Below are 21,002 nucleotides of genomic sequence, written 5' to 3'. Positions count from 1 at the left end.
ATACACTTTAACTTTGCACTTTACAATGGTTGTTATGTAGAGTGAAACATTTATTTTTTATGATAACTTACTAAGTAACACTATTTAGTATCTACCCTTACTTTTTGGACGTAGCAAGTTTTTTTACAACTGTCATTTTTTCCCTAATTCTCCCTTTTCTTTGTTTTAATTATTCGGATCTTCAATATTGTATTCCAAGAGATAAATAAACATTTATAGTATGCTATCTTGCAAACACTAGAGTTCTGAAGCTGAAGCATAGTTTACTAATGGTTTGTATTATGCTACACACTATACACAATAATAATCTTACAAAAATTATGACGACACTCATATGACAAACGATCACTTAAAAGACTAAGAATATAAAGGCTTGCAAGTATCAGTTTGGACTTTCCATTTCAGTATTGCATTGCACGGTTAAGCAAAGGGAATCTAAACCACTAAGCAATCAAAGGTTAAATTAAGCCACAGGAATTTAACTGGATTCTAAATCTGCTATTTAAATTCTATTCATTTATTTTGTAGTTAAAGTTGGTGTAATGCTATAGAGCTTCCAGTAGAGAGAATATATAAATAAAATGTTAGATGATAATTTAATGATATTATCAAATGGAAATACACATCCCAAGTAAAAAGTTGTATGATTCATGAGGCGAGAGCTGAATTGAAATAAACCCCAGGTATATAACTGTTGAATCAATAGGTCAGACAATAGTGGGGGGGGGTGATAAATTTTACATCTCCGGAACAGAAATTGGACGTGGATTTTGCTTAAGGTGGAGGAGTGTGGACCTCATTCTCGTGACATCTTTCGTGCTCTTCGTAGATTTGGGATTAAACTCGCACAATTTGGACACTCTCTCCCACTCGGAGCCAGGAGCAGCTTGATCCCGATCTTTCAAAAATTGTTCCTCTGCAGTCCTGAGTCAAATAATGTAAAATGAGGCATGTTGTTTTAACTTTAAAAAGATATGACAAAATTCTCAACATTATTTAAAAGAAAAATTTGAACATTGCTGACAAAAATTTGCCACAACTGATGTCCAGGCCTAAATCAGAAGTACAACAATGTGCCTTGCATTAATCAAGACCTGACTTATATAAACAAATATTCTATTCTACATAACCAAGGTGTTAATACCCTACAGTGTGCCACACTATGGGACCAGAGATTTGGGCCACAATTAGCATATTATCAGACACCCCCGATGCTACAACACATTAGTGAAGACTTGGTTGAAGAAATGCCCATTAAGTGTCGTGTCAAAAAACAAATAGGGCCATCATTATTAGTAACAAGCCCAAAACCGGGTATCTTTTAATTATGATGTTTATGATGCAGCTACTGAGCGGGGAAGTATGTAATGTTTGCCAAATCAATACAAGCAACAACAAACGCAACAGACCAGTTGATTAGCCAATATGTAAAGTACATCTAATTAGTTAAGATCAATACTAGGAACCAAAGTATTGATCACAGATGTCATGCAACAAATGATTTCTAGTAAGTTTCAATAATGGGGTTAAGGTTAGCTTTTGTATGAATAACAACATAGCAATTCAATGTGACTTACATCAGCCATGCAAATTATACAACAATACAGATGTTATGTATGAATGTAGTTGTTGCTTATAATGTATCGAAAAAAGCATAATTTATATAATGCTTATAACGCATTAATTGATGTGGGTAAACAAAATAGATTTCTTGGGACAAATCAGGGTTAAATAGACAAAATAAACCAGGTCAAAGGGCACCAGCCTGATAAAATTGTTTGTTGGTCTCTAGGTGCAACATGACTAATCTTTGCTATTAAAATGCTACTAACAACAGCACTATTGGTGAATATTGGTTGGCAACAACTGACTACATTGGCAGTGAACAAAGTGGGCAATATTTTAAGGGCTGAAGCTACTATGCACAAAAATGCATCACAACAACAACATGCAAAGTACTGTGCATAAACCACAGAGACAGTGCATTAACTACACTACTATGCTTTACATGGTTAATCTATTACAGTGGTTTTAATGTCTACCACCTTGCATTATGTATATTAGGATTCAATGGTAAGCTAACATACAGCTGGGCATTACAGAAAAATAACTTAATGTTTCATAAGTTTACCTGATCAAACTTTTTTACTTTAAAAGTTACACAACAAATATACTCAGACCCAAAATGTTGAATTCTGGGAAAAGGGGTAAAAACATGGAGCAATAAAATTAAATCCCTGCATTACTGTGGCTACATGTGCGGCGTGCAACCAGAACGCTTGCTACAATAGTAGTAGCCTATTTGTTAAACTTGTTAAAAACCACTGATCTACATCTACACCATGCATCCCACCACAACATTAACCACCACTACCAGCTTAAAACATACGTGTAGCCAAGTCCTTCATCTCGCTGTTTCAAAAAAGCTTCGTTTGCTTGCCTTGGGTTGCCCATGCAGAGTGATTAGTTAGAGTGAGGTTATTAACAAGCAGGCTTACACATTTTGTGAAATTAGAATAGAGTAGAGAGAAAAGTGTTCCACAAAGTCAATTAAATGCCAAGTGTATTTTAGTGTTAACACCACACGGAAATTACACAGAAGAAAAAACATACAAAAACTCAACGAAAAATAAAACCTCAAAGTTCACTAAAAACTGTGTATTTTTCAAGCAGTGTGGAATATGTTACCTGTTACTTTCTTTGGTTTTCTCAACCTGTTCAAGTCGATTTCTGTCCCAGTCTTCAAGTTCTTTGCGCGCTTGAGCAAGCCATTCTTGTTGTTTGCGCTCGGATTCTCGATCTAAAAAAAATCAAAATTACATCAGCCCGTTCTAGTTTTAACTTAAAAATTACTTCGATGTATGAACAGAGGGTATGAACAGAGGGATTTTACTGACTAACAACTAATTAAACTAAACTTGTAGAAAACTGTATTTATACATTCATACAGTTTGGCTATTCAACACGTTTAACATTTTAAAGAACAAACCAGGTCACCACCATTTCCCTTAAAAAGTTGTTTTACAAAACACGTAAAAGATTTATAAGCCAAAAATTACCCTTCTCAGCTAATAATTTTGTGTTCTCTTCTCTCCAAACCCGGATTTTCTCTGGTTCTGTTCTCAGCTCCTCCAGCCTTGCATCAGCCACAGCAATAGCAGCATATGCTTGTGATGGATCCATCTGCTCAGGTTCAGCAGGTTCCTCAAACTCTAACCCACCATTTGTGATCACAGGTTGCTCCCCATAGTTGTCAGGCATGTCAAACAAGTTATCTGATAAAATAAACTATGTTAAAACAAGAGTATTGGGGCAAAGGTCTGCTTTTATGATCCCTATGTCAAAATTTGCTATATAAATACAATACTATACATGTCAAATAAATTTAATCCGATACTAATTAACTCACAGGATTTTTAAGGTTAGCTTTTAACTGTACCACTGATTGGTCAAGAATATAAGTATAATATCCTGTCTGTGCTCTGCCACATGTTAAACACAGTTTTAAAAAATAAACAGGGACCTTGGTTAAGTCTCATGCCCACAGACACATTTGCCCACAATGCATGTAGCACAAAGCACCAAACCTGTTATCCTTTAGTTATAATACAAGCACCCATCCACAGAGCTGGACACATTACTCTTAAGTCCCTCAATACTACTGTGTTCCAACATTGTATTTGTGATCCAATAATTTTACTCTTAACATACAACAGGCCTGGAGAATGATAAACTTAATAGACACAGAATTATAAGCCTTACCATTGGCTGGTACAGCATCAGCTACTTGTTCACCTGGTTCACCGAAACCATTTACAGTTGGTTCATTTCCTCCTAACACTTCATTTTCCAAACCTGTAAGACATGAACTGAATTATTTTAGGTAGAATAATATAATATGTTTTTTTGTTTTGGGCACAATATAATACAAACTAATCAAAAGTCAGTTTGCCTCTGCGGAAATAGGCAGTGCCCATTCGCGCAAGAAAAATACATTTCATAATCGATGTAATATGTTACAGTAAGAGTTGTTCGTATAACGTATTAACTTTTGACCAAATCTCTGTAGTTCTTAGTTAACCAACGGCCAGTCTGCAGAGTATGGCAATTCCTAAAGAGATCTCGCGCATGCAAGACGGTTATTTTTAGTGTGCGCGCGTGCTATCATTAAAAATCTGCGTGCAAAGCATGTACATTTTAAAGAAACGTTAGGAAATCTTACTTAATTTAATACGTATTTTTTTCTTTGTTTAATTATTTGGCGTGCATGGGACAATTTGTGGCGAGCATCGCCAAAGGTCTGTAAAAAAATCGCGCGTGCACCTGCCATAGTCTGCAGTCTGGACCAACAGATTGTTGGTGGGAGATACGGCAGCACTTATACATCTTTTATGTACCTCTAACTTTTCCATACACATACTACATACACTATGACAAATATGAGAAACAGAACTGAGTCACCTGTATAATTCAAAGCTGTGGTAAACTATAAGTTAGATTTAGACAAAACATGTAAAAAGTCTAAATAATATATATATATAATACCTTATTAACGCATTCGATATAACATTTAATCTGTATTTTCACATTTACTGACCTGCTATTTCATCTTGTTGTTGAGCGAGGAAAGCTGCGGCTGGGTCTTCTTCAACTGCTGCTGATGTGTCTGTAGTAGGAGCTGCTGCTGGTTCCATGAAGTCTCCGTCAAATAAATCGGCCATTTTGTTTAATTATGTTAAGAAAGAATTAGCTAAGTGCTGGCGTGACTGACTAAAAAGATATTGAGGTGTAAAGAAATCGTATTTTAAAGATAAACGGTGGACATGCACGTTTAAACAGTGACGTCAGCGGATTAACGACCGGTGTCTTACACTCTTACGTCATACACTAACATACTATACTAAAAAAAAACAAATTTTAAGCTTCTATGGGAAATACGCCATCCTTGTAAATACGGATTCGCCACTAAATGTTTATGTATTACGCGTAATTCGCGAACTCCGCCTTACAAACAAGAAGCGTTATGTCGTACCAGTCACAATCCTAGGATCATTTGCCGGTTAAAACGGATGCGAGGTAAAACGGAAATCTGTGACGTAGCATACGGGAAATGTTATTATGCAAATGTAGTACTTGTGAAACCTATTAGATATTAAAATAAAACAGTTATAAATTATTGGAAAAAAAACTTATTTTAGGTATATAATTTTGACAGATATAAAACATAAATCTGGACAAATACAAGGAGTATTATGGTCATAAAAGTAATTTATAGGTTGTCAAATTGTTTTATTCTTTTAATAAATGTTAAATTGACACTTTAAAAAGTCAACAGAAGTTAAAGTACTCACATTACGAAAATTCTTGTGACAATGTTTATGCTGAGTCATACATGGTAAACGTCCCGGATGTTTTGTGACTCGGCAGTTCTTTTACAGCGACGAGCAAGGTAGTTAGCGTACGTTTCTGTTTTCCTATTTTTATCTGATATAATCGAACTTCCTAGTGATAAATATTAGCAGATAGTGGTATCTACCTTTTAACAAAATTACATTTATTTAACTGAACTGTTAAATATTTTGTGTATCATACAATTTAAGCCGTTGGATATAAAACTCTCATAGTGCACCGTACGAATTTGTATACCAGTTAGTTACACGTACGTTATCGGTTTGTTAATTTAGATGAAGTTCAACAAGTTGAAGTCGTCATCTAGACGGAAGAACAGAAAGGAGTATTTTAATGCTCCTTCCCATATTCGTCGCAAGTTCATGGGAGCTCCCCTCTCCAAAGAGCTGCGACAAAAATACAGCGTCCGCAGCATGCCCATCCGCAAAGACGATGAAGTGCAGGTAAAGCTTATAATAAAGCAGTTCTGATTGTTTTCACACACACCCAAGAAGCCCTTATTAAATGACTTTTCAGAATCTAACTGTTATTAGTGGTGAAAACAATTATCACCCACAAAATTACACATGTAACTTGTCAGCAGGCATAATTTGTATAAAATGTATTGTAATCAGTGTCGCTGTCTCCATGTAAGGCTGATTAAGTTGTATTCGTTCAAATATATACTTATTGTTTTTTAAAACCTAGTTTTATTTTGCTTACAGATCGTACGTGGTCATTACAAAGGCCAACAGGTTGGCAAAATAATCCAAGTTTACCGTAAGAAGTACGTTGTCCACATTGAACGAATCCAACGTGAAAAAGCAAACGGTGCAACTGTCCACGTTGGAATTCACCCAAGCAAGGTATATATTGCTATAACTGGGGCTGGAACAGTGGTTAAGTTATGAGAATAACTTGCCGCTGCATATATGTGTCCACGGGCTAGTCTGCAGAATATGGTAGTTCCTGACGAGATCTGGAATGTGCAAGACGCTTATTTTGCGTGCACGTATGCTGTCATTAATTAACAGCTGGCGTGCAAAGCACTTAAATTTTCAAGCCACAAACAGGGGGCCTGAGGTGTTGGAAACAGAAAATGTTTTATCGACTGTTTAACGACTGTTGTTTTTATGCCACGCAAGGGTAGATCACAACTAATAATGACAAGCATCTTTGGTTAGGCACATTTTAACAGATTCTTTCTTCAGGTGGTTATTGTAAAGCTGAAGCTTGACAAAGATCGCAAACGCATCTTGGAGCACAAAGCAAGATCTAAGTTGGTGGATTTGGAGAAGGGAAAACACACCGAAGAAACCATACAAGCCATGGAATCATGAGCTTTAAAATAAAAACACTCTGCGCTGATTTGTATTTGTGGTGTCTCGTGTGATATTGGAGCAGAAGTTGTGTGTAAGGCATAAGGTTGTGATGTATAAAGTAAGAGTTTTTAAATTACAAGCTTTAAAGTAGTAGAATCGTATGATATAGGAGCCAAAGGCATGAGATTGTGTTGTTATGTAAGTGTAATGTAATGGTTTCAAATTACAGTAGAATATCAAGAAAGGCACATACTCTTAGTACAGCTTTGTAATGAAAAAACAAGAATATCAAAATATATTCCTGTATAAAGAAATGCCTTCAATAATATTTTTATAACAATTTCTGCTTTACATGGTCTAAATTTTCACCAACCTGCTGAATCCACGGCGCCTGGTACTGACCTGGCTCTTCAAACCTGTAAGACAAACAGCCATGAAAACAATGAAAAAACAAACAAACAGTACTCACCAATTATCCACAGCTTTTGCTAATTTGTTTGCTTCACTTTCCACATGTTTGGAACATTTGATTCCTTGTTCAATCAGAGGAATACTCCTGGAGATTTCTTGCTCAAAGACTTCTTGTAATTTTGTCTTTAAATCTATAGTATAATAAGAAAGTAGCATAATACAGTTTATAAGAATGCTCCATAAAAAGTGTAACAACATTTTTATAACATTAAGCTACTGTGTACAGTTGCACGTGACATTCAAAGCTACTTCTTCACACTTCAAAATTATAAAAAAGGGAACAACAGTAAACATGGCAAAGAAAAAAAAACAGCTGTAACCTTTTTTCCCTTTTTTTAAATCAGAGCCATATGTTAAGATGATAAATAACAATTTTATTAAACGATTATCCTTTTTACTTTGTATTTCTTTAACTTTGGTTTCGGAGATTTTTTCCAAATCTTTTAACAAGTTTCTGTTTATTCTTTCTTTGTTAACAATCTCAGCATCTTCAATAATTCTCTCCAGAAGTGAACTGCAGGACTGAGAAAAAAATGCAATTGAAATAGATTATGTCAGAATTTCGGTGCTACAAGATGCATATTTGTGTCGCAATAGATTTTCTAGAAAATATATTATGCAAAACATTGTTTCCCTAACGTTTTCTAATAGCATTTCCCCTACCTCTTTGACAAATGCAAAAGGGGCATATATGAGAGACAAACATTACCCCTTTTTGTCTAAAACATCTTATTTTACACCTTGAATGGCATATCTTTCTACAATTTCCCTTATTTATTCTCAGCACCCTGTCCAGTTCAGGGCTAGCGCCACCTTCATGATTACAAACGTCCCTAGGGGGCACTTGGCACTGGCACCCACTTTCGGAACCTCTTCTCACGAAAGATTTTCACCTAGAATACTTACCCAAGGTTTTGTAAAGTTTGACCTACATACTTGTCACACACAAATTTCCACTTACTTTTACAGTGTTGCCATTAAAAAACTCAGATATTCTTTGATAGGTATTTCCCCCAGTGATGCACGGGTGCAGCATCGGATAATGGATTGTAAGATCAGAAACAGGAATTTTATTGCTAAAAATACAATTAGAAATTTCAAAGGGATACTGATAACTATATATGTATACACATACAGCTTACATGCAAAACAGCATCACTATAAAACGGTTAAACCCTTGGTGTTATTACCTCTTTCCATCTTCACCACTTTGTATTGTGCATAGCTGATCAAAAAATGCTGCTTCAAACGCAGCTATTTCTTCACTTATTCCACGCTTCAAGGATTGGCAAGTTTCACTGAACAATGGCTGAAGTGTGGAATATAAACTAGATTCCTGGTTTTGAGCATCAAGCTGCATTCTTAATAATGCTTGACGCAGGTTAAGATTCTCTTTTGAACACAGAGCAATTTGGTGACTGTTTTGTACCTAAAAAGGTAGAAGATTGGGGAAATAAGTAACACTCTAACACCCAAAAAGCCAATTCAAGTCCTTTGTGCGATCGGCGCCACGACACCGAATCACACTCGGACGTGTGTCTTTCGCACCATTTTTTATTCTTATGTGCTTAGAGTTACCACACTTTTCCACTTGTTTTTAATTTTTGTTTTTGATATGGCTTACAATTTGGACAACCCATTTACTCATTATTGACGGCTGGGTTAGAGCAATGTCCGTTAAGTGTCTTGCCCAAGAACACATACACCAATAAGTGTTAATATCGCCATCGAGCATCGAACCGGGGACACTTTGGTTTTCGATGCAGGCGTCTAAACCACTGAGCTACGGCGCTGGACAGATAGCAGGTACTAAAACCTTTATCAATTTTTTAGGACATATAAAAATAAAATGTGTATTCACTAATATCTGTAAAAAAATTAATAAAAAACAATTTGTATGCCTTTGATATAGTACAACAAAATGAACACTGGAAAGTCAATTAAAACTCTAAGATTTTAAAACTTACCAGTTCTTTGCCAAAGTTTTTGATTTCTCTTTCTCTCAAATAATGTTGACGCTGTATTTCTGTTTTATCTTCTACAAGGAGCTTAAGATCTTCCAGTGACTGCTTGAGGGATTGAAGATATTCCTTATGTTTTACCATTGATATTTCAGCATCAAGCATGTTTCTGTAGATTAATATAGAACGTTTGTTCATTTGTTTTGTCATACAAAACCTAACCAGGAGAATGATATATTTAAGTAAATAGTAAATCTGACCTACAACAACCAGGGACCAAACAAGAATAACCCCGCCAAAAAAAGCAGTAGAATGACTCCATGTCATAGGAAATAAAAAAAAGTTTTGTTGAGAAAATACTCTTCTAATTATGGTACCAAGCAGTTCTGTGTGTTTTGCAAAACATAGTACATTGTATTAATAAGTAACCATTGTTAGTATAAGTTTATATAAAAAAGAAAGTATTCAACCCATGAGGCAACTCATGTAAAATATTATTCCCAATATGATGGATAAGTTTGCATATCAAGTTACCTATCAGCAATTTCAGGTGCAGATGAGTTTTTCAACCGTGTGATGACTTCATCAACCTCTGTCATGGTTCGCTGAGCATTCTTTTCATGATTCAGCGCCTCTTTGTATTCCGATGCACATTTCGCATCATAATTCTGCCATAAACGATTAAGAAAGAGTTGGCAAATGTTGTTGGCAGCTATTATTAACTTCAGTGACCCTTAGTAATGTTTAAAAAACATTTTTAAAATATATATATATAAAATTAGTTGCACAATTTAGCTACTGGTATGTGGTATGTAATTATGAGACAATGAAATGACCATCATAGGCATAACATTATAGGTCCATGGAGTGACATTTTAGCAAGTTTAAAAACTATATAAATAAGTAGAGCCAAGTATAGGGATTTACTACAATAATCAATGCGTTCCCTATGTTTGATGACTGTTAAGTCAAAGTGTAACTGCATTTTAGCAATGCCACTCCGATTTTTGAGCAAAATTTAAAATAGTTACACCTATGTTAACCACTAACTATTAGAATTTTCAACAAACCTCCAAAGCAAGCCATAGTGCTACTCCAGCCTTGCCTTCACTTGGCAACGTATAAGATTGCGCAAGAGTGTTCACATCCTCTTCCATGTTTATTTCTGAGATTAGTTTTGACACCTGTGTTTTGACAAGATACAAAAAGTGAGTTCTCTCAACATAGGAATAAATGCATGCAAATTATTTAGCCTCGCGCAGTGAGGCAAGTCAGGCAACACCAACAACAATCACTCAATCAGTATAACGCTTCTTTTACATACAACTCATGAGTTATCACTCATGTAACTTTCAAACTTTGTAAGTGATTTTTAAAAAATGTACAATCATAGTTATATATAATAACTAAATACAAACATGGCAAGCATACCATATTCTTATGTTGAACGCAAAGTGAAGTCATTGCTTCAGAAATAATAATAGCTGGATATTTGGAGACAAATTGAAATGCAGAGCTCCACAGTAACTTCGGAACATTTTCAGAGTGTTTGTGATTAAGCCCAGATTCTACCATTTGTGGGATTCTCTCCGCCAAAATTTTTAAATCCTTTGCACATGCAGCAAGACAAGGAGCATAGGAATTACTACCGGACATTGTCTGTTTTCCTGCATTGTCAGAGACCAACTTTTTCAGGGATTTGCTGTTTGTTTTTACACTTTCCAATTGCTGTTGCAGCTTTTCAATGCTGCAAACCAGTATTAAGTTCTTGCTATTAACATCAGTGTGGTCTTTCCTCATTGAAAACATTTCAAATTCTGATTTGGTAATCTCAGCCTGTTTGAGTTTTAATTTTTGCTCAAGCTCCCTTATTTCATTCGAGACTTTATCTAACTCATCTTCTTTTGAACGACAAACAGCTTTACCTTCCACATAATCTTCCTTAAATTTGTTTAGTTCGAGTGCAGTTGCAACTTTTTCCACTGTTGCTTTATTATGCACCACTTCCATTATATGTTTCCACATTCGTTTCATGTTGTGTCCAATACATAGTTGAGTGAAGTCCTGTGGGACATGACCAGGCTTGTATTTTGATGTTGTACTCAGTCCCAGCTCTTCTTGACTCCATAACACTAGTTGATCAGCTGTTTTTTTAGCCTCTGTCATATTGTCTGCATAAAAGAAGCTTGTGACTTTGATGCATAAAAATCTAGGCTGTTATTTAACATTCAGCATTTTTGTTGCACACGACACATTATGCATTCCAATATGAGCCGCGTTAACGCTTTATTTGTTTGTTTTTATTAAATTAAATGATCGAGGAAACTTGTATTATAAAAAAAAAATAATTTTTAATTAGAAAGATTGTCAAATGAAATATAGACTACAGCTACAACAGTAACAGTACCAAGACAAAAGCCTGGACATTCATGGTATGATGTTTATAATCTTTTTCACAAATAGCAAAAATCAAAAACAAATTCCCCGCCAACAGAAATATCAGATGAGCTCTAAGTTGTAAGTCATGCTCATTACGTTTGGTGGAAAATATTGTTGGGATGATGGTGTGTATAAAACAGAGTGAATGTGAAAACGAATTTTTCTTTCAACGAAATAGCAAGACAATATCCGTTACACGCAGAGTCGGTATATAAACATATTTATGTACAGACTCTGGTTACATGCAGGGTATTTCTATGGCTCTGGTTACATGCAGTCGTGCAGTATACGAGCACATGGTCCAATGCCAACAGACACTCAATCATCGAAGAAGTAAAAAATCATGTTTAATGCCAAACGTGCAAGGAAAGCTGTTGTTTTTGAAATGAAAATTCAAAACACGTCTTAGAAAACGGAAACTCGTTGCACGATATCAGACTGATTTGTCTTACTGGTGTATCCGGTTTCTCGATAAATAAAGTAATCGAACAACACGTCGTTGTGCTTCTGCAAGACCACCACGTGTTTGGTATTGTACATTACTTTTGGTAATTATATCGAGTTTTAAAATATGCCCCTTCACGCCACACAGACAAAATTAAATAATGTGTCTCGTCATCGTTTAATTCAGAGCGAAACTTTCGCTTTGGGTTAGGTTTTTCCCATTTCTGGCCTCAGCCATTTTCTGTTTCGAATCCGTCACGTCTCGCGCTTTTTGAACGGTCAGTTCATTCTTTCGCGGCATGCTCAAGTTTTGTTACTAACCAGCGTTGCGACAAGACTCCAGACTTGCTCTGTTCGGACTTAAAAATGGGTCAAGATATCGGTTTCAGTGATATGGTAGGTGTTGGTGTTGTTCTATTAACATTAGCGTTTTTGTGATTTGTTATTTAATTAACTATACTATATGTAATGTTTCAATTTAAATGCCCGCGGGCCTAACGTATTTTGGACGATCGCATTTCTCTCGGCGGGAGTTTGTGGAATTCCTGTTGCCTTCGTTTATTAATAACCCTACGTTTTGCTAACATATAAACAGAGTTATGCTGCATGTTACAATTGAAATACGCATTGCAGAATAGCGGTAGTCCACGAGGCAGCAAAGCAGGAAGGTGCATTTTAATATGGGCAGTGATAGCGACCGTCACTATGGTTGCTCTGATTATCGCGCTCGCCGTTGTAGCGAACCAACAAAACGACAATCGACCACAGCCAGGTATGGAAAACAATCTTATTTCATTTGATATAAAAGGACAAAATATTGACACTATATGCACATGCGTTTTTGACTTTTTGTAGTGTATATTTTTCAAATGGGTCTCAATTTATAAGTAGGCTATATAATTTTAAAACAACTAAATCCTTTTAATAGCCTCAACTATTTGTTGCAGCATCTATAACATGGTGCACTGTAAATGACGCCGAACAGAGTAAATGCACCCAGATGTCCGCTGCTTTTCAATCTGCCCAATTCAATGCAATAGTGAATTGTGCAGCTGGTAAAAGCACCAATATTTGCATTAAAATGGTGAAAAATAACCAGGCTGATGTCCTGACCATAGATGGGGGCCATCTCGTAGATAATCGTGCAGATTTAAAACCAATTCTGGCTGAAGATTATGGAGAGGGTAATATTTTCATTTTAACTTTATTTTGTTCTATGTACTTGACAGATTCATGTTGCATAGCTTATTACAAAATAAGTTTTGAAGTTAAATATTTTAAAATGTCGTTTAAGGGTATATATGTCCTTTGGGGCAGGGCAACTCAGACTGTGGCGATTGTTTTATACTAAATTTGTAGGTGACGCAACGTACTGGGCAGTGGCAGTGGTAAAAAAATCGGACTCAACCACATTCCTAACAAAACCTGGACTTCAAGGAAAGATATCCTGTCACACTGGCCTTGGTAAAACTGCAGGATGGAATGTCCCGATGGGTGTTTTAAAGGATAAGGGTAAGTTGTGTTAGCATTATTATGTACGCCCAGCAAAATTGCCAATTTTATAATTATATTAAAACTGTTTTGCATTCTTTTCTATATTGATGAGATCCTACGACCAAGGAAGCTTTGATTTAGGCAAGAGTTGAAATTTTACCCAAGCAGCCAAAGTTTTTTGCATAACTCCACCTTGAAAAAACCCTAACCCTTTTATAAAGTTAAACATTTACAGGAATCCTAACCGTGAGCTCAAATGGATGCAACATTCAGCAAGCTGTTACGAATTTGTTTTCACAAAGTTGTGCACCAGGTGCACCAACCAGCTCCAAACTTTGTAAAAAATGTAGCACGTGCACTTGCGGCTCAGATCCGTACTGTGGCTATACTGGTGCATTTAGGTAGGCTTGTGATATTGTCATAACACAAACTTTAGCATATCAACTAGAGCATTCACTGAACAGTAAATGGTATATGCATGGGGATCCTTTTGCTTATTAATTACAGCATAGGCTTCTTTTGGTACATTTGTATGTAGGAGTAACTAATACCTGCAAAATATGTTACACTGTGTTTTTATACAGGTGTCTTGTTGAAGGGGGAAATGTAGCTTTTATCAAACACACAACAGTGTTTTCCAATACTGACGGTTCAAACACAGATTCATGGGCACAAAACTTGAGGTCAGCTGTAAGTATCCAAATAAAAAAGTCATTCCAATGATCTTGAATGTTTTAATTTTGATGCAGGATTTTGAACTTCTTTGTAGTGATGGTACCCGTGCACCAGTTTCTGCTTATAGTCAGTGCAACTTAGGTAAGGTACCTTCACATGCAGTAGTTGTCTCTAAACAAGCAACAGCTGCAGTCATTGATCGTATTGTTGAAACCATGTACTTGGCACAGGTGAGCATTCTATGTGTTTGGTCATTAAAGCTTTTGTTCCATGAACCTCAGTCCTCAATTGATGTGTACTTTCTGTGGCCTTAATAATGGCCAATTTATGAAGCCCTTTAGAGTTTAGGGGTTTAGGCCATTGAGTGATTTTAAATTGAAGAGTGAAATTCCCCTAATAACTTAAAATAGGAATGGATGAGTGCAGCTCACAAGAGATTAAGAAAGTTTAAAATATCAACAGTAGTAAAATGGGGTTGTGTTAGTTAAACATGTTTTTTATTACCCAAAAGAGTGCAAATCACACTCATGGCAAGGCTTGCCAAGGAACTATTGCCTTGAGAACTATCCCCTTTAAGATAATGATTAGAAAATGCCTATGCATAAATATAGACATTCCTTTTAAAAATATGATTTTAATTTCAGCTAAAGTTTGGACCTCATTCTGGTGAAACATTCAAGTTGTTTGGAGGTGCAAGCAAAGATCTTCTATTTAAAAGTTCCACCAAGTTACTGATGCCACTCAATTTTAGCTGCAACTCTGATGTAAGTGCTTGCCATATCTAGTAAAGTCAGTAACGCTATGTTTTTTGAGGTAGTATATTAAGGCTGAAAAGTCACCAACGTTTAGTCAGGTTAAAATATAGGTGATGTTTCAAAAACACATTGAACGTTTTAAATAGGAATTTGTTAAAATATTTAGAATAAACAATGAATGTGAGTATAAAAGTTCCGTAGTATTCCAATAAAGCCGCTATGCAAATATAACATTCCCCAAAATGTAAAGCAAACAGACTTATGCCTCCTGCTGAGCCTAATGTAAGCTTGGCATTTCCACTCAAGTGCTTCATATTTCACGCTTGCCCAAGCACAGTATTGAAAGGTTATATGCCTGAAAGCTCAAGCATAGAAATTGTGGTCTGTGACTGTCTGTGTATATACAGGTTATACAGCTAGATTATAGTGTTCCCCTGCACATTCTACACAACTGCACATATATACAATTTGCAGTAACTTGATATATTTTAAAGTGGCCAAGATCATGCTCTGTGCCCATCAATCACCCTATTTTAGAATCATGTTAGTTTCAGACTGAAACTTGCATGACTCTCTCTTCTAGTAAACAACAACACATTCATTTATTTTCAGACCTATTTAGGATCCAGCTATCTTAACTCACAGCTTTCCCTACAATGCCAAACAACACAGTCAACTTCGGTCACTGGAACTTGCCTCCTACCACAATACCAAAGCCAAGCAAGTATGACATTTAACAATTATATACTAAGACATTAAGTAGTTGTCCTCCACACCTGTAAATAAACTAGGCTGTCAATGCATGTAATGCAATTAATCATATTATATTCTTTGTTTCTTTCCCCCGTTCTATTTTGTATGGGTGAGGTCATACAGTAGACAAGTTAGGGAACTTCTATTTAAGCTAGAATTAATTCGTTACCCCAACACCCAGGTGCCTTAATATGTTACCCTAATAACTCCAATATGTTACCCTAATAACTTCAAGCTTTAACCTAAATTATAATTATTTAAAAACAATACTTAACTGCATTTGTTTATTCACAGAAAGTGCTCTAAGGTGGTGTGTAATATCAGATGATGAAATGACAAAATGCACAGCAGTTGCCACTCAAGCACGCCGTATTCAATCAGTTCTAGTTGTTTCCTGTGTTCGAGGTTTGAACTTTGTGTTGTTTATTTTAATATAAGAATTTGTTCTATTTAAAATAAAATCTTTAAAAAAAAAAAAAAAAATTTTTTAGGGACATCGGTTGCAAACTGTGCACGATTAATATCATTAGGAGCTGCAGACGCGATAACAATGGACAGTGGTCATATATACACTATGGGAAGAGACTATGATTTGCAACCAGTGGCTGCCGAATTCTATGGTGGATGTAAGTTACTATTAGTTCCAGCACTGTGGCAAAGTGGTCAGCACGCCTGCTTGTAACTCAGATCCTCAGAGGTAACAGGTTTAAGCCCCGTTGCTGTTACCGTTGTAGCCGTATGTGTCCTTGGGCATGTTTCATTTTTCAATTTAGTAAATATCAGAGTTTTGTAAATGATATGTACCCTACTGCATAATTACGAGGACATTTTTTTTAACCCTAACTGTCAACGCCTTATTTTATTAGCTTTGATGAGGTGAAATTAACTGATGACTTTAATTTTACTTGATTAAATAATAAACGGTAAAGTCAATAGCCAACCACTAAATGTCAGTAGTTGCGTCATCTCGTTTTAAAGTACTATATTTGCACTTGTTTTTAATATAGTCACTCCCATGTAAACTATTAAAGTATTATACTGTAACATGAGATACATAAACTTTTGTTGCCAGGCATATTACACTTGTTTTATAAAACAGCTCTTCTAACATTAAATTGCATAGTGTCGTCGTAACGACCTGTAAAAGACATCTAACTATTTAATAAAACATGTTGGTATGCATATCGAAATAGTTTTACAATGAAGGGGTATACTTTGTCTTTCAGCTGCTGGGGCATCCTACTATGCAGTTGCTGTTATCAAAGCAAGTGACACATCCACCCGACTTACCAGGTCTGCACTCCAGGGCAAGAAATCTTGTCACACAGGATACCAACGCACGGCTGGTTGGAATGTACCTGTTGGATTTCTCATTGATAATCGTAAGTTTGCTTCTCTCCAAACACACATCTTAATTCAGAGGTTTTTAAACTCCTTTCACCCAATGTTTTATTCTCCTAATTGAAAATAAATTGTTTATTTTTTATAGGTATTTTCATTACCAGTATATTATACTACTTGGTTACAGCATATGTAGAACCAGAGATGGTCAAGCTTTGTTTTACATTTAAAATTTTGCTTTTATTGGTAATATAAATACAATATGTACAAGTGAAATGCCATGTTTGTTAGGTAGCAAAAACAGGGTAAGGAAATGCATTGGACATTGCTTTACAATCAGATCTGGCTAAACAGAACTAAAATATTTGTACACCTGATTTTGCCTGCAGGCCGTAGCCTGTACTTAGTATAATCACAAATATACACTGTACAAAGTTATTTTGTTTTTACATCACATCTTTTTATACACCAGAAATTGTGTCACTAAACAGCAGTGGATGCAGTGTGGCAGAAGCTTTATCCAACTTTTTCGATTCGAGTTGTGCACCAGGTGCAAGTGCAGCTTTCCCAGGCGCTGTAGGCAATAAGTTGTGCCAGATATGTGGGGGTACAGGGGCAAACAAGTGTGATGCTAGCTTAGATCCATACAGTGGATATGCTGGAGCTATAAGGTAAAAAAATAATTAACTCAGAACCTGTTTTTTTAAAGAAGTTGTACACAAATTGTTTAATGGCGTTTTTAGCCTTTTCTGTAACAGAATCTGTTTTTGTGTTACATTAATATTATACATCAAATGTCACTGAGTTTTGTGTGTTTATGTTTCATACAAGTTTTGGTAAAATATCTATCTTGCAAAGTACTCATAAATAAAGCAGTAGGTGGTTGCCATGGACGCCACACTTTGTAAATTCCAAAAGAAGTGTTGGCGGTTAAATTTTGTAAACAAGCGGTGTCTCTAAAATATGGGGTTATATTTATATTGTATGCATGAAAGGGGTTATGGGGTTAGGAGATTCATTAGTATAAAACAATTTGCATGTTTAGTAACACCTATCATGTTCTAATGTGGTTGTTCGCTTGCATTTTAAAGACACTGTTCGCGTGTATTTTAATGACACCCTAAACAAGCTATGTTTAGTTTTAGTTGCCACACCAGGGATCCCTTGATTGCCTTGCCACCCCAGGTTTGGTGCCTCTAACAAATACATTTACAGGTGCCTGAATGCTGGCGGTGATATTGCCTTTGTCAAGCATACAACTGTATTGGGAAACGATAGTTACCAATTGGCATGCCCTGATGGTTCCGTTCAGCCCGTAGCGAATTATATAAACTGCTACTTGGCTAGGGTAAAAATAAAATATATATAAAATGGTTAAATATTTATAAAAATAAAATGGTTAAATATTTATAGTTAATTTTATTATCACTATAATTCATTTTTATGTGCTTTGTCCTACATGTTAATCTACTAGGAATTGCAACCAAAGTAACAACGTTTTGGTTTAAAACAGTCGTTTAAGTGTGGATGTAAAAAAATAGGCTTACCATATTTCTTACATTAAAAACCTAAAAGTTTCAAGTCTAATGCCTGCTGTATTGCATCAAATATTTGGTTACATGAATACTAAATTTTCTGTTATTTAGGTGCCATCCCATGCTGTGATGCTATCATCACAGAACAGTTTTGTGTATTATGAAAAAGTCTGGAATTTGCTTAATAGCTTACAGGTAACATTTTATGGGGTATTCCATCTGATAGTCATGCTTCTTTATACTTAAATAAGTGTCTGGCACAGTGGTTAGTGCGTTTGCCTCTTACCAATAGGTTATGAATTGAAGGCTTACATTGGTTGTTACAATGTTGAAGTATGTTTACTTGGGCAAAACAATTAAAGGCAATTGGTTGTCACTAAACCTAGTGGTCACTAATGATTTATCTAGAAAAATTTCATTCTTTTTTTTTTCCTTTTCCAGAACACAGCAGGAACATTTCAAATTTTCTCTAGCTCTGAGTACAATAATGGTAAAGACCTCATGTTTAAGGTATGCAACTGTTAAAAACTTATAAAATTTATTTCCTAATATATAATATAACATACAAAGTTTAAAAATAGTGTGTGAAAAAAAGGCTGATGACTGCTACCATTGTGGGCATTTGTGTCATAATGGTAACTAGTAAGCTGTCACAAGGTGTATGAAATGGAGCATCTGTGTTATACCAACTGGCGTTTTCCAGCCACCTGAGGATAAAGCAAGTTACATACATATAATTTTGTAGATAACATTATCTGTTTTAATTAATAAAATATTAATAAAACTGTGTACAGTCTTTAAGAAATTAGGATGTTTTATGCCTAATTTCTTTTCAAATAGTCAAAATCCCATAAAATGGTAAAAAATGTAAATTTTAAACACAGGACTCAACCCATTGTCTTTTGAAAGTGGAAACAAGTTGTACGTGGAGAGATTTCCTTGGCACCTCGTACATTAACACTGTCAGAGGTACCCGATGTCTTACTGGAAATCCCCCTACCCCATCTTCGACTTGCACCATACAGTCAGCAACCTGTAACTAGTAATAGATCTCAGTGTAGAAAAAAAAATAATAAAAATATTCAAAAAAGTTCATAGACTAATAGTAGTGTGTAAATGTAGTGTTAAAATCAATGTAGCAAAACCTTTTCCTGATGTAGTTTGTGTTGCAAATGAAGCCTTTCTAATTTGCCCATTTGTAGAATAATATAAGCAAAAAAAACAAGATTTTAATTTTAAATTGTAACCCACGTATTGACTACATTCCATAACCATTTATGAGACATGCCTATTTCGAATATATTGCAGTTATATGTTTTCTAATCACAAAACATTACCTTTTGTTTGCAAAATACTAACTTTGTGAGTGTGTCCTTTAACATTTGTACAGCCTATGCTAATAGGACAATTAGTATAACATTTATTGCTTCATATAATTACATCAAACTAATATTTTTGTACATTGCAATGTGTTGTAGTCTAGTGCCTTTTTCTTTCCCACCCTATTCATTTACTACCATGTCAATATTACAAAGTGCAATTCTGTAAGGCCAGTGTGTCTTCAAATTGCGTCAAGTGTTAGTATTGTGCGAAACCAGTGTGTTTTCATGTACTGACTGCAGTATTTCAAATGTACTATCTACCAATATAACTTGTGCCAACGACCTATATATATGTATTGCCTAATCAAGTTTGCATTGCTTTGTGTAGAAATACAACATTAACCAAAAAGAGTATTGTAAATACCTACATACACGTTTATCTAACAAGTAGGGCAGTTTTTCTTGATTGTATCATAGGATTGGTCTTCAGGTACAGTATGAACAGATTGTTATAGTGGGGAGTAAGTGTGTGATATAAAAACTGTATCTAAACAAACCGTGTGATGTTAATCAACTTAGTTGGATGTCCAGCATCAGTATACAGGTTTTTGAAAAGTTAGAGACATCTGTAAAGTGGCTTGTACCTATTTTAAATATTGTAGCTTCAACCCTCTTTCCATCAATTAAACGCCTTTTTGGCTCTTAAGCTAACTGTTTTCTATTCATACATCATCATTCATCACATTGTAAGAACAGAGCTGTATTACATTGTTTATGTCTTCATAGTTGTTGTCCATAAAATCTGTATTGTTGAGTATTATCCATCTAAAATAAACTCCTGGCAATATTTTCATTAAATATGTTATTTTTTAAAACTTCTGAGGCTTTGTAACAAACTATTATATAATCTGTAAAAGTTTTGGACCACAGCCACTTTTGTTTTAACCAAGAGAATTCAGAGATAATAGCTTCAACCTCTTCAGTAAGTGTTGTACAATGAACCATAGTTGTCTTACATCTGATACAACAGTAAACTCTGTATGTAATTTCCAGCAAAAAAAACTTTTCTGAACTGTATTTTTGCCATTACACCTTTAGCATA

General features: G+C 35.3%; 4 protein-coding genes across 7 annotated transcripts; 2 read left to right on the top strand and 2 right to left on the bottom strand.

Moving 5' to 3' along the window:
* Positions 1-256: 256 nt before the first annotated feature.
* On the bottom strand, positions 257-4,770 carry LOC100178066 (clathrin light chain B-like). Of its 2 annotated transcripts, XM_002120061.5 has the most exons (6): positions 4,598-4,770; positions 3,763-3,855; positions 3,060-3,275; positions 2,689-2,800; positions 2,390-2,440; positions 257-924 (listed from the first exon to the last, which is right to left on the bottom strand). In XM_002120061.5, the coding sequence occupies exons 1-6, from the start codon at positions 4,719-4,721 to the stop codon at positions 738-740; spliced, it is 783 nt and encodes a 260-aa protein (XP_002120097.1). In that variant the 5' UTR covers positions 4,722-4,770; the 3' UTR covers positions 257-737. The 2 variants fall into 2 exon arrangements, with proteins under 2 accessions (XP_002120097.1, XP_002119976.1); XM_002119940.5 differs by lacking the exon at positions 2,390-2,440.
* Positions 4,771-5,333: 563 nt separating this feature from the next.
* On the top strand, positions 5,334-6,762 carry LOC100175749 (60S ribosomal protein L26). Of its 3 annotated transcripts, none has more exons than XM_009860624.3 (4): positions 5,334-5,449; positions 5,685-5,852; positions 6,114-6,254; positions 6,600-6,762. In XM_009860624.3, exons 2-4 carry the CDS (start codon positions 5,685-5,687, stop codon positions 6,726-6,728), a joined length of 438 nt encoding a protein of 145 aa, XP_009858926.1. In that variant the 5' UTR covers positions 5,334-5,449; the 3' UTR covers positions 6,729-6,762. The 3 variants fall into 3 exon arrangements, with proteins under 3 accessions (XP_009858926.1, XP_002119310.1, XP_002119198.1); XM_002119274.5 differs by having other exon boundaries at positions 5,398-5,458; XM_002119162.5 differs by lacking the exon at positions 5,334-5,449 and adding an exon at positions 5,483-5,630.
* A 134-nt stretch (positions 6,763-6,896) lies between these two features.
* On the bottom strand, positions 6,897-11,455 carry LOC100180434. The gene is made up of 9 exons (XM_002119997.5): positions 10,574-11,455; positions 10,213-10,326; positions 9,677-9,810; positions 9,149-9,311; positions 8,372-8,610; positions 8,143-8,257; positions 7,580-7,703; positions 7,180-7,312; positions 6,897-7,126 (listed from the first exon to the last, which is right to left on the bottom strand). The coding sequence occupies exons 1-9, from the start codon at positions 11,306-11,308 to the stop codon at positions 7,042-7,044; spliced, it is 1,842 nt and encodes a 613-aa protein (XP_002120033.1). The 5' UTR covers positions 11,309-11,455; the 3' UTR covers positions 6,897-7,041.
* A 660-nt stretch (positions 11,456-12,115) lies between these two features.
* LOC100183576 (serotransferrin-1) lies at positions 12,116-20,311 on the top strand. Its single transcript, XM_002120744.3, has 17 exons — positions 12,116-12,421; positions 12,659-12,797; positions 12,973-13,209; positions 13,385-13,537; positions 13,755-13,920; positions 14,104-14,209; positions 14,269-14,424; positions 14,839-14,958; positions 15,562-15,673; positions 15,997-16,107; positions 16,194-16,328; positions 16,929-17,084; positions 17,516-17,714; positions 18,259-18,391; positions 18,690-18,773; positions 19,020-19,088; positions 19,463-20,311. The coding sequence occupies exons 1-17, from the start codon at positions 12,392-12,394 to the stop codon at positions 19,619-19,621; spliced, it is 2,265 nt and encodes a 754-aa protein (XP_002120780.1). The 5' UTR covers positions 12,116-12,391; the 3' UTR covers positions 19,622-20,311.
* Positions 20,312-21,002: the final 691 nt, after the last annotated feature.

The sequence above is a fragment of the Ciona intestinalis genome, chromosome 7 (genome assembly GCF_000224145.3).
Source record: "Ciona intestinalis chromosome 7, KH, whole genome shotgun sequence".
Lineage (NCBI taxonomy): Eukaryota > Metazoa > Chordata > Ascidiacea > Phlebobranchia > Cionidae > Ciona > Ciona intestinalis.
This window is presented reverse-complemented; position numbering and strand designations above follow the sequence as displayed.

What these genes read in the sequence shown, in the direction of transcription:
- LOC100178066 (XM_002120061.5), bottom strand. Translation starts at nt 4,721, where the DNA reads ATGGCCGATTTATTTGACGGAGACTTCATGGAACCAGCAGCAGCTCCT. An exon ending in ACAACAAGATGAAATAGCAG is followed by an intron (nt 3,856 to 4,597) that starts GTCAGTAAATGT and finishes CATGTCTTACAG; the next exon opens with GTTTGGAAAATGAAGTGTTA. An exon ending in AAAATTATTAGCTGAGAAGG is followed by an intron (nt 2,801 to 3,059) that starts GTAATTTTTGGC and finishes GATTTTTTTTAG; the next exon opens with ATCGAGAATCCGAGCGCAAA.
- LOC100175749 (XM_009860624.3), top strand. Translation starts at nt 5,685, where the DNA reads ATGAAGTTCAACAAGTTGAAGTCGTCATCTAGACGGAAGAACAGAAAG. An exon ending in GCAAAGACGATGAAGTGCAG is followed by an intron (nt 5,853 to 6,113) that starts GTAAAGCTTATA and finishes TTTTGCTTACAG; the next exon opens with ATCGTACGTGGTCATTACAA. An exon ending in TTGGAATTCACCCAAGCAAG is followed by an intron (nt 6,255 to 6,599) that starts GTATATATTGCT and finishes TTCTTTCTTCAG; the next exon opens with GTGGTTATTGTAAAGCTGAA.
- LOC100180434 (XM_002119997.5), bottom strand. Translation starts at nt 11,308, where the DNA reads ATGACAGAGGCTAAAAAAACAGCTGATCAACTAGTGTTATGGAGTCAA. An exon ending in CAAAGTTAAAGAAATACAAA is followed by an intron (nt 7,313 to 7,579) that starts GTAAAAAGGATA and finishes ATTATACTATAG; the next exon opens with ATTTAAAGACAAAATTACAA. An exon ending in GCAAAAGCTGTGGATAATTG is followed by an intron (nt 7,127 to 7,179) that starts GTGAGTACTGTT and finishes TTTGTCTTACAG; the next exon opens with GTTTGAAGAGCCAGGTCAGT.
- LOC100183576 (XM_002120744.3), top strand. Translation starts at nt 12,392, where the DNA reads ATGGGTCAAGATATCGGTTTCAGTGATATG. An exon ending in GGGTGTTTTAAAGGATAAGG is followed by an intron (nt 13,538 to 13,754) that starts GTAAGTTGTGTT and finishes AAACATTTACAG; the next exon opens with GAATCCTAACCGTGAGCTCA. An exon ending in GGCTATACTGGTGCATTTAG is followed by an intron (nt 13,921 to 14,103) that starts GTAGGCTTGTGA and finishes GTTTTTATACAG; the next exon opens with GTGTCTTGTTGAAGGGGGAA.